At 40.3% G+C, this 12,500-nt stretch overlaps 1 protein-coding gene across 1 annotated transcript in view; it reads left to right on the top strand.

The window, feature by feature from the left end:
- Window positions 1-12,500, top strand: part of ABCA2 (ATP binding cassette subfamily A member 2) — a 312,411-nt gene that overhangs the window by 95,622 nt on the left and 204,289 nt on the right. The window contains 2 exon segments of the mRNA XM_053695443.1: window positions 8,364-8,429; window positions 8,431-8,458. Coding sequence (XP_053551418.1) covers window positions 8,364-8,429; window positions 8,431-8,458 — 94 coding nt within the window.

The following is a 12,500-nucleotide window of genomic DNA, read 5'->3' as shown; positions in this document are numbered from 1 at the left end:
CTAATAATGTGTCATTGAAGCTTAGTAAGGGATCAGACTCTGAGTATTTTTATATACATGAAAATCACACATGTAGAACAGTTAGTTTGACCCAAGATGGGTGCCCTCTTACCAAAAATTAATTAGATCATAATCAGAATTGGATCATTGGATAAATAGAATGAAGTTTAACTGACAGCAGCTTTTGCCGAAACGCGTCAGCTGTGTACTGCTGACTCCTTCGGTACTGTTACGCACCGTTTGGCACACAAGGAGTTAAACCGCCGTTTAGTAGATCTTCCCTTCCAGAGACACAGGCACAGCTACTGCAGAACACCAAACTCCCGAATTGGAACCTCACGAATAGCTGCTAGCAGACGAACAGGAAAAGCACCCAAGCGGCTTACACTCCTGGCAATCAGTCTCTAACAGCATGCAGTAAATCCCCCCCAAAGACGAGACAGGACACGGTGTTGAGGGTCAAGCAGTGCACAGCCAGAGCTGTGGGTTTATTGTTCTTATATACACATTCTTACACATTAGTACCACCCACAGGGTTTTGTAAAACAACCGATAAACACATACAATACTCTCAGACACTCACACCCAAAATCACACACACATAAACATACATAAACATACATTTTCAGAATCAGCACACTCCAAATACAAACATATGTCAAAATCATCCAAATTGGTCCAGTGGTTCAAAAGATAGATCAGAGTCCTTTGTGACCAAATGAAGCATGGCTTTTCTGCCCAAAACCAGTTCCACAGAGTCTTCTATCCTGGAGACAATTGGGAAGTAATCCAATTATCTCCAAGGACAGAGGCAAAACTCCATTGAACACATGGTAGCAAAAGACAATAAAATACATAAAAACATACAACGGTGCAGCCACTGCACAAAACAGGCACATTCAACATATCCCCAGATAGCCTAGATCTGAGCGCACCTTATTACTGAATGGCGCTCAGATCACACACATACAGTTCCATTGCCATGGAGCCAAAGTCTTTCACATAGTCTTTCGTTATACGAATGGACTCCATGGCATAGCTATCTGGGGTATCACTGTTCAAATAGGGCAAGCACCAAACGACCCGGCCTTCGTTTCCCTGCAGGGGGAAATCAAGCGTTTCAACATGGGGCCATAGTCTAAAGGCAGCAGGCGGGCAACCAGGCTCCTCCAATGCACAGTGGCGAGATTGGTCTCGTCACAGGTACCACATACCATTTTGTGCTGATACTGTGCAAATTTTAATGATTGTCGCTTTTGAATAAAGGACTTTTTATCACAATTTCTGAGTTGGTGCTCCTATCCTTTTTGCACTTGTACAATAAGGGGTTAAAGTCACACTACAGAAAATGTTTTCCATATCGGGGGGGGGGGGGGGGATCCACTACCTACAGAAAATGCTGGGAGCCCTACAGAATGATCACTTGGAGGGGGGGTCGCTACACTACAAAAAATGTTTTTATTTCAATTAATAAATAAATACAAATCATACATAAATATATATAAACTGGGTACTAGCAGACAGCTGCCAGTACCTAAGATGGCGGGCACTTGGTAGAGGGGGGAGGGTTAAGAGCTGTTTGGGAGGGATATGGGGGATTCTGCACTGTAGAAAATAAAAAAATAATTTAATTAATTTTAAAAAATGCCCTAAAACTTCATATTGACAGACTGTCTGCCAGTACCTAAGATGTTGGTGACCAGTGTGTGTGGGGGGGGGGGTGAGGGAGGGAGGGAAGAGAGCTGTTTTGGAGGGAACAGGGGGTGGGAGGGTAATCTCTACACTGCAGCTAAAATTAACCTTACAAGCTACCTGATTAACCAGTTCACCACCTGGAATTTCAGAAGTGTGGTGCGCAGCTGCAATTAGTGGCCTTCTAATAACCAAAAAGCAATGGCAAAGCCATGTATGTCTGCTATTTCTGAAGAAAGGGGATCCCAGAGAAGCTTTTACAACCATTTGTGTTATGACTACACAAGCAGTATGTAAGTTTCACAGAGAAACCAGTTTGTAAAAAAGCAAACTTTTTTTTTTTTTTAATATGATCGTCAAAATGGTGGCATGAAATATACCAAAATGGACTTTGATTAATACATTGGGTTGTCTACTAAACAAAAATGTTTAAGTATAGAGACGCACATAACATTTTTATATCCCTTTAACCTTTTAATCCCTTTAATGGGGCCCATTTATCAAGCATTTATCTTCAGACTCGCCAGAAACACCAGTTATGAAGCAGCGGTCTAAAAACCGCTGCTCCATAACCCTGTCCACCTGCTCTGATGAGGCGGACAGGAATCGCCGGAAATCAACCCGATCGAGTACGATCGGGTTGATTGACACCTCCCTGCTGACGGACGATTGGCCGCGAGTCAGCAGGGGGCAGCGTTGCACCAGCAGCTCTTGTAAGCTGCTGGTGCAATGTTAAATGCGGAGAGCGTATTGCTCTCCGCATTTAGCGAGGTCTTGCGGACCTGATCAGCACTGTCGGATCAGGTCCGCAAGACCTTTGATAAATAGGCCCCATTGTGTCATCATCTGCTTAATGTCTTAACCACGTCTCATCTGGGGGGGAGGCATTTTTAGAGCTGACTGCGGCCCCCCCTGCCGTTAGACAATATGACTAAAAGTTTCAGCATCGCCTGGACAATAAGGAGATGTCGGTGACGTCACTACACATGGGCATGACATCACCAACCAGGGGGATAGTAATCAAACCCCTTGCAGCTTCTTTAAACCTAAGAAACCCTCAAAATCCACTGTTTGAAAGGGAATCGCCTGCTCTTTCAAATGATGGGTAACTTTGGGGTCTAAAGTATAAACACTTTTTTTTTTAACTAAAATTAAAAATAGACACTTTTTTAATGGGGGTCTCTAGGCACTTCTAAATAACAGCCAATCAAAAAACACTAAAGGTACCCAAACCCCTTGATTTAAATTCCAGAAGCCCCTCTTTTAAAATAAAGCCCCTTTATAGGTTTTAATATCTAGGCCAGCGGTCGCCAACCAGTGGTCCACAAGAAGATGTTGGTGGTCCTTGACACCATCAAGCAGGAATTCATCTCCTCTGATGGTGTCACCCTCGTCGTGCCGCAACTTCCTACAGTGCCTGGCTGGACAGCAGTGAAAACTGATGGAGGAGGAGTTAAATTACAATCTCCCTACTCACGTTGCGTAGTACTGTGCAATTTGCGTAGCTAGATTGTATTTTTAACTCCTCCCGCATACATATACATACATACACACATACATACATACACACATACATACACATATACATACATACACACACATATATACATACACATATACATACATACATACATACATACATACATACATACACACACATATATACATACACATATACATACATACATACACACACACACATACATACATACACACATACACACACACATACATGTACACATATACATACACACACACACACATACATACATATACATACACACATACATATACACACATACATATACACACATACATATACACACACATACATATACACACATACATACATATACACACATACATACATACACACACATACATACATACATACATACATATACATACACACATACATATACATACACACATATACACATACATACACACATACATACATATACACACATACATACATACATACATACACACACATACATATACATATACATACACACATTATAGAGGTTTGTCGCTTTTTAAAAAAAGTCATGTTAGTGGTCCACGGGATTCAAAATTGTGAGTTTAGTGGTCCCTGAAGTCCGAAAAGTTGGCGACCCCTGATCTTGGCAATCAGTGGTAATAGTGATCACCTGAGGTGAATAAATGTGCGGTTATTTAAGTAGAGGCTTATGGGAGATCAAAGTGATATAAATATACTGAAAAGTCCCCTATTTATATGAGGCTATCCCCCTTTACCAATATAGTTTAGAAAAAAAACACAAACTATTGTTTACAACTGTGTTTATTAAAATCTTAATATAAATATGAACTTTAAGGGACAGTGTGCAGCAATTTTCATATAACTGCATGTAATAGACCCTACTATAAAGAAGAATATGCACAGATACTGATCTAAAAATCCAGTATAAAACCTTTTAAAAACTTATTTAGAACTCCCAATTTAGCATTGTTGATGAGGTTAGGCTGGGTCACCCACTGGAATGGGCTGGAAAGCAGGAAGAGTGTGCACTTTCCCCTCCCCTGCATATAAAAAGACAGATTATACAAAGAGGAGCCGCTGGAATCTGTAGACATTCGTATCTAAAACTTTGGAGCTTGATTAGGAGTCTGAAAATCAGCACAATGTTATTAAAAAAAAAAGCAAAACTGTAAATTGTTAAAAAAACACTCCCAGGTGAGCTTTTATAAATGGATCATCTACAAAACATTTATGCTAAGGAAAATCTAGCTTACAATGTCCCTTTAAAGTTATTGTTCCAAAAATGAAAACAAAATAAGAAGGTAGAGGTGATGGACTAAGTGGATATAAAACTGCTGGGAAATCCACCTGGGGGGTCTCACTTAATTATTTTTGAATCAATAGATTTATGCATATTGTGTCAAATGCATAAGGAGTTAAACGAATAGGATTTCAAAATGTAAACATTTATGATGCATATAGAGCAAATATTTTTAAGACACTTTTAAATAAATTGACTTTGTTCTTTGGTTTAATTTGTTGAAAAGCATAGCTAGGTAGGCTCAGGAGCAGAAATGCAGTGATTGGTGGCTACACATTTATGCCTCTTGTCATTGGCTCACTAGATGTATTCAGTTACCTTTTGGAGCTAACTTTAAACACAATATACTAAAATGCATAAGAGAAGTGCTCCACTGGGGACTGATGGTGCTTAAAGGGAAAGGCTAGTCAAAATTAAACTTTCATGGTTCAGATAGGTTATGCAATTTTAAACAACTTTCCAATTTACTTTTATCTTCAAATTTGCTTTGTTCTTTCGGTATTCTTTGTTGAATCTAAACCTAGGAAGGCTCATGTTCTAATTTTTAAGCCTTTGAAGGCCACCTCTTATCTAAGTAAATTTTGAAAAATTTTCACAGCTAGACAGCTCTAGTTCATGTGTGCCATATAGATAACATTGTGCTCACTCCCATGGAGTTGCTTATGAGTCAGCATTGATTCGCTAAAATGAAAGTCTGTCAAAAGAACTGCGATAAGGGGGCAGTCTGCAGAGGCTTAGATAGGTAATCACACAGGTAAAAAGTATATTAATATAACAGTGTTGGTTATGCAAAACTGGGGAATAGGTAAAAAAGGGTTTATCTATCTTTTTAAACAATAACAATTCTGGAGGAGACTGTCCCTTTAATAGCCAATCCCATGGGATGGTACCCACCGAAGGTGCAGCTTCTTTCTGCCCAATCTGTGCTATCCACAGAAGAGAGCTTTCCTGTATTCTCATCTAAATAAAGGATTTGTACAGCTTACCCCGACGTACGTTTCAACCTATATGTGCTTCATCTGTGGAGATGCAACTATATCTTTCTAGGCCCAGTGAGCAGTGGTCCATTTTTATATCCCTTTTAACTACATTTTTGTTTCTTAGACAGTCTATACAATTTTTTTACATTTTATTGCACATAAGCAGTTTCATGTTTTTCCTTTTTGTGGTTTTTGCAACAATGACCTAGATTTATAGATGCTTGTGAAAGGCAACATCGCGTTTAAAATTCATTGAGCTTTGCTTCACCTATATTTTTTAGCATTTCTTTAGCTGGGTGTTTCTTTCATTAACATCTACAAGCGTTCCCAATACATGATATCTTGTACATCAAGTGAGAACCGCTACCAATGCTGAAAAACAATAATTACACCCACAACACTTGCAAAATGGTTTATGTAAATGTTTATTACTGGAAAATATCTGCATGTCAGTCTTGTTATTGGAAAGTAGTCTCTAGGGGCTGGTCGTGGGCGTCCTAGAGGAGTGGACAGCTTTTTCACCTACACTTAGGTCCAGTATACAGGATTTATAAAGACTTTATGTAAAGCAGGGACCTCATTTCAGGGGTCTCAAAAGATTCAATTTAAACAGGGCCCTTCTAGCTTTGATATCAGATTCAGTAGTTGTATTAGGGCTTCCACCTTTTAGTTCAGCCCAAACACGAACACTCTTGTAGGGTGCACACTATGTATCATTGCACATAAACACAAACTTGTATATACATTTTCACTCTCACACACACTCTATCTCAAACACATACAAAGACACTAACACTCACACACACTCTGTCTGACACACACTCTTTCTTACACACATACAAAGACACTCACTCACACACAAAGACACTAAAACTCTCAAACACACACACGCTATAAAATACACACTCACATGCACAAAGACACTAACACTCTCATACACACACACACTAAAATACACAAAAACGACACTCACACACACAAAGACACTAACAATCTCATACACACACACACACACAAAGATCCTCACACACACCGACACTAACACTCTCATATATACAGACACTCACACTCTCACACATACAAAGACACTTATACACACAGATACACTCCCATACTCAGAAACACTCACACACGCAAGAGAGAAATAACTGTAGTCAGATGCAGTATGTTGCAAATGTGCAATGTCACCTTTTTTGGCTGTTTCCTACCAATCCGCTTCAAAACCTCACACACAAATGGAATTCCGAACTGTCCAGGTCATTCCCAAACAGGTGGCAAGTGGTATTGTTACAGGGTGGGCTTGTGGTGCGTGGGCTCTGTCTGCATCATATCAGACCCCTCTGTGTGCTCCCTCCCCAAAAACAAGGTTTTACGATATATGAAAAGTGTGTGGATTTCCTTTTAGAAATATTGCGTCAGGGTTTGCAAGTAGGCTGCCATAGGGCTTTACAGAAAAACCTACCGCCATGTTTTTTTCAAGAAGGCTGCACAAGTGGATATTCTCTGGTGTAGACTAACTAAGAGGGGAAGAATGTGTCACAGTCACAAAGAAGTAGCTCCACTTGCTCCTATAAGGGTGTAAATGAAATGGGGGGGGGGTTCCCATCTCATGGTCTCGCTGTTTTATAGCTGACACAATTGTCTTGTTTATATTTGTCTAACTCTTTCAAGTGTTCTTTTTTTTTTTAACTTATGTGTGTTTAAATAGAAATTCACAGCAGTGATGGGGCCGTGTCTGATCTTTTGATTTTTAAGGTTGCAATGTTGTTAATGATAAGAAAATGGTTTAACCCCTTAAAGGGACACTGAACCCAATTTTTTTCTTTTGTTATTCAGATAGAGCATGCAATTTTAAGCAACTTTCTAATTCACTCTATTATCAAATTGGCTTCATTCTCTTGGTATCTTTATTTGAAATGCAAGACTGTAAGTTTAGATGCCGGCCTATTTTTGGTGAACAAACTGGGTTCTTCTTGCTGATTGGTGGATAAATTCACCCACCAATAAACAAGTGCTTTCCATGGTTCTGAACCAAAAAAATAGCTAAGATGCCTTCTTTTTCAAATAAAGAACGCAAGAGAACAAAGAAAAATTGATAATAGATGTAAATTAGAAAGTTGCTTAAAATTGCATGCTCTATCTGAATCACAAAAGAAAAAATTTGGATTCAGTGTCCCTTTAAGTGTGGAAGATGACACATGTTCATCAACCACACAATGCTTTAATGGTCCATCCAACACAAGTTTTGTAGAAAGGAGGTCTCTATAGGCCTGTAACAACTTAGAGACCCCCAAGACCCCTAGATTTAAAGCCCAGAAGCCCCTCTTTAAAAAAAAATATATATTTTTCATTTAGCTATTTCAAATGACACATGCTCAAATCCGCATGCCAGAGTAGAAACTTATTTAAGAGTCGTTTGTGATCGTAGAAACTTAACATACCAAAATATAAACGCAATAGGTGGGAGGAGCCTGGCTGCCATTTTCAGCTCCTAACTAATAACTATTTAACATGTTCATGTAATTCTTACAAGCTTATAGATGTGGGATCAGTTACAGGAGGCTTCTCTCAAAATGATGTAATGGGTCTTGACTGTCCCTTTTAAATGTGAGCAGCAAATATAACTCCAAAACAGCTCAGCACACGGGAGGAAATGGCTAAATGGCTCAGCAGTTAAAGGGTTTATTAGAACAATACAATTCCATTTTGCTACCAGACCATAAAGCAACGCTATCTTTTGTTTTCTGTGCATAGAAAAATGTATTCAAATCTCTTACTGCGCAAATCTGAAATTCTGTTGCTAATAATAAAATAAATGATCTTTGAATTAATACAAATGCATGTGATGTGCTATATAAATCTTCTTTCTCCTTTTCTCTCTTTTCAGTGGGTGCTGGCGTTTGAAATTTTTATTCCACTGGTTCTCTTCTTTATTCTCCTGGGGCTGCGACAGAAAAAAGCCGACAATATCCGTGAAAGAAGGTACGAATTTGTAATATTCCATGACTTTATGCGATTTTATCAAGGGACGGGAAATCTATTTTTATTTTTGGTCATGAAGCAGAGCATACAAGTTTTTAAAAAAGTTTCCAATTTACTTGTATAATCAAATATACTTTTTTTCTCTGGTGTTCTTATTGAAAAGCAGGTAGGCAGGCTAAGGAGCGTCTCTGTGATTAGAGCACTGTATGGCAACTCCAGATAGAAGTGTTTGCTGCCATGAATTGCTCCAGACATGCACGCTTCATACCTAGGTATGCTTTTAAGTAAGAAACAAATACCACGAGAACAAAGCAAATTTGATAGAAGTAAAGTTTATATTTTTTTATTAATCTGTGTGCTTTGAATTATTAAAGAAAAAAATTGGGGGTTTATGTCCCTTTAATGAAATAATTTGGCTGATCATTAAATGAGTCCTAATTCTAACATTACAAATACGTTTGTCCTATCACAGTATCACCTGGGCAACAGGTTTGCCAGAAATGAAGCAATCAAAAACAGCTGGGCATAAATCTGACTTACAAACCACAAAGCCAGTATCCAAATTCTTGTGTTGTGTGTTTGTCTTTTGAGTATACTTTCTCCAACATAGGTGTGTCCGGTCCACGGCGTCATCCTTACTTGTGGGATATTCTCTTCCCCAACAGGAAATGGCAAAGAGCCCAGCAAAGCTGGTCACATGATCCCTCCTAGGCTCCGCCTACCCCAGTCATTCTCTTTGCCGTTGTACAGGCAACATCTCCACGGAGATGGCTTAGAGTTTTTTAGTGTTTAACTGTAGTTTTTCATTATTCAATCAAGAGTTTGTTATTTTCAAATAGTGCTGGTACGTACTATTTACTCAGAAACAGAAAAGAGATGAAGAATTCTGTTTGTATGAGGAAAATGATTTTAGCAACCGTAACTAAAATCCATGGCTGTTCCACACAGGACTGTTGAGAGCAATTAACTTCAGTTGGGGGACAGTTTGCAGTCCCTTGCTGCTTGAGGTATGACACATTCTAACAAGACGATGTAATGCTGGAAGCTGTCATTTTCCCTATGGGATCCGGTAAGCCATGTTTATTACGATTGTAAATAAGGGCTTCACAAGGGCTTATTTAGACTGTAGACTTTTTTTGGGCTAAATCGATTGATTATTAACACTTATTTAGCCTTGAGGAATCATTTATTCTGGGTATTTTGATATAATAATATCGGTTATTCTTTAGGGGCTTTCCCAAAGCATAGGCAGACATTTTCGCGCCGGTGTTGCGCACTTGTTTTTGAGAGGCATGGCATGCAGTCGCATGTGAGAGGAGCTCTGATACTTATAAAAGACTTCTGAAGGCGTCATTTGGTATCGTATTCCCCTTTGGGTTTGGTTGGGTCTCAGCAAAGCAGATACCAGGGACTGTAAAGGGGTTAAAGCTTAAAACGGCTCCGGTTCCGTTATTTTAAGGGTTAAAGCTTCCAAAATTGGTGTGCAATATTTTCAAGGCTTTAAGACACTGTGGTGAAAATTTGGTGAATTTTGAACAATTCCTTCATGTTTTTTCGCAATTGCAGTAATAAAGTGTGTTCAGTTTAAAATTTAAAGTGACAGTAACGGTTTTATTTTAAAACGTTTTTTGTACTTTCTTATCAAGTTTATGCCTGTTTAACATGTCTGAACTACCAGATAGACTGTGTTCTGAATGTGGGGAGCCAGAATTCCTATTCATTTAAATAAATGTGATTTATGTGATAATGACAATGATGCCCAAGATGATTCCTCAAGTGAGGGGAGTAAGCATGGTACTGCATCATTCCCTCCTTCGTCTACACGAGTCTTGCCCACTCAGGAGGCCCTAGTACATCTAGCGCGCCAATACTCCTTACTATGCAACAATTAACGGCTGTAATGGATAATTCTGTCAAAAACATTTTAGCCAAAATGAACCCTTGTCAGCGTAAGCGTGGCTGCTCTGTTTTAGTTACTGAAGAGCATGACGACGCTGATATTAATATCTCTGAAGGGCCCCTAACCCAATCTGAGGGGGCCAGGGAGGTTTTGTCTGAGGGAGAAATTACTGATTTAGGGAACATTTCTCAGCAGGCTGAATCTGATGTGATTACATTTAAATTTAAATTGGAACATCTCCGCATTTTGCTTAAGGAGGTATTATCCACTCTGGATGATTGTGAAAATTTGGTCATCCCAGAGAAACTATGTAAAATGGACAAGTTCCTAGAGGTGCCGGGGCTCCCAGAAGCTTTTCCTATACCCAAGCGGGTGGCGGACATTGTTAATAAAAGAATGGGAAAGGCCCGGTATTCCTTTCGTCCCTCCCCCCATATTTAAAAAATTGTTTCCTATGGTCGACCCCAGAAAGGACTTATGGCAGTCAGTCCCCAAGGTCGAGGGAGCGGTTTCTACTTTAAACAAACGCACCACTATTCCCATAGAGGATAGTTGTGCTTTCAAAGATCCTATGGATAAAAAATTAGAAGGTTTGCTTAAAAAGATGTTTGTTCAGCAGGGTTACCTTCTACAACCCATTTCATGCATTGTCCCTGTCACTACAGCCGCATATTTCTGGTTTGATGAACTGATTAAGGTGCTCGATAGTGACTCTCCTCCTTATGAGGAGATTATGGACAGAATCAATGCTCTCAAATTGGCTAATTCTTTCACTCTAGACGCCTCTTTGCAATTGGCTAAGTTAGCGGCTAAGAATTCTGGGTTTGCTATTGTGGCGCGCAGAGCGCTTTGGTTGAAATCTTGGTCGGCTGATGCCTCTTCCAAGAACAAGCTACTAAACATTCCTTTCAAGGGGAAAACGCTGTTTGGTCCTGACTTGAAAGAGATTATCTCTGATATCACTGGGGGTAAGGGCCACGCCCTTCCTCAGGATCGGCCTTTCAAGGCAAAAAATAGACCTAATTTTCGTCCCTTTCGTAAAAACGGACCAGCCCAAGGTGCTACGTCCTCTAAGCAAGAGGGTAATACTTCTCAGGCCAAGCCAGCTTGGAGACCGATGCAAGGCTGGAACAAGGGAAAGCAGGCCAAGAAACCTGCCACTGCTACCAAGACAGCATGAAATATTGGCCCCCGATCCGGGACCGGATCTGGTGGGGGGCAGACTCTCTCTCTTCGCTCAGGCTTGGGCAAGAGATGTTCTGGATCCTTGGGCGCTAGAAATAGTCTCCCAGGGTTATCTTCTGGAATTCAAGGGACTTCCCCCAAGGGGGAGGTTCCACAGGTTCTCAGTTGTCTTCAGACCACATAAAAAGACAGGCGTTCTTACATTGTGTAGAAGACCTGTTAAAAATGGGAGTGATTCATCCTGTTCCATTAAGAGAACAAGGGATGGGGTTCTACTCCAATCTGTTCATAGTTCCCAAAAAAGAGGGAACGTTCAGACCAATCCTAGATCTCAAGATCTTAAACAAATTTCTCAAGGTCCCATCGTTCAAGATGGAAACCATTCGAACTATCCTTCCTTCCATCCAGGAAGGTCAATTCATGACCACGGTGGATTTAAAGGATGCGTATCTACATATTCCTATCCACAAGGAACATCATCGGTTCCTAAGGTTTGCATTCCTGGACAAACATTACCAGTTCGTGGCGCTTCCTTTCGGATTAGCCACTGCTCCAAGGATTTTCACAAAGGTACTAGGGTCCCTTCTAGCGGTGCTAAGACCAAGGGGCATTGCAGTAGTACCCTACCTGGACGACATTCTGATTCAAGCGTCGTCCCTCCCTCGAGCAAAGGCTCACACGGACATCGTCCTGGCCTTTCTCAGATCTCACGGCTGGAAAGTGAACGTGGAAAAGAGTTCTCTATCCCCGTCAACAAGGGTTCCCTTCTTGGGAACAATTATAGACTCCTCAGAAATGAGGATTTTTCTAACAGAGGCCAGAATAACAAAGCTTCTGGACTCTTGTCGGATACTTCATTCCGTTCCTCTTCCTTCCGTAGCTCAGTGCATGGAAGTGATCGGGTTGATGGTAGCGGCAATGGACATAGTTCCTTTTGCGCGCATTCATCTAAGACCA

This window comes from Bombina bombina, chromosome 12 (assembly GCF_027579735.1).
Source record: "Bombina bombina isolate aBomBom1 chromosome 12, aBomBom1.pri, whole genome shotgun sequence".
In the NCBI taxonomy this organism is placed as follows: Eukaryota; Metazoa; Chordata; class Amphibia; order Anura; family Bombinatoridae; genus Bombina; species Bombina bombina.
Note: the sequence above shows the minus strand (reverse complement) of the source record. Positions and strands in the feature narration are given on the sequence as shown.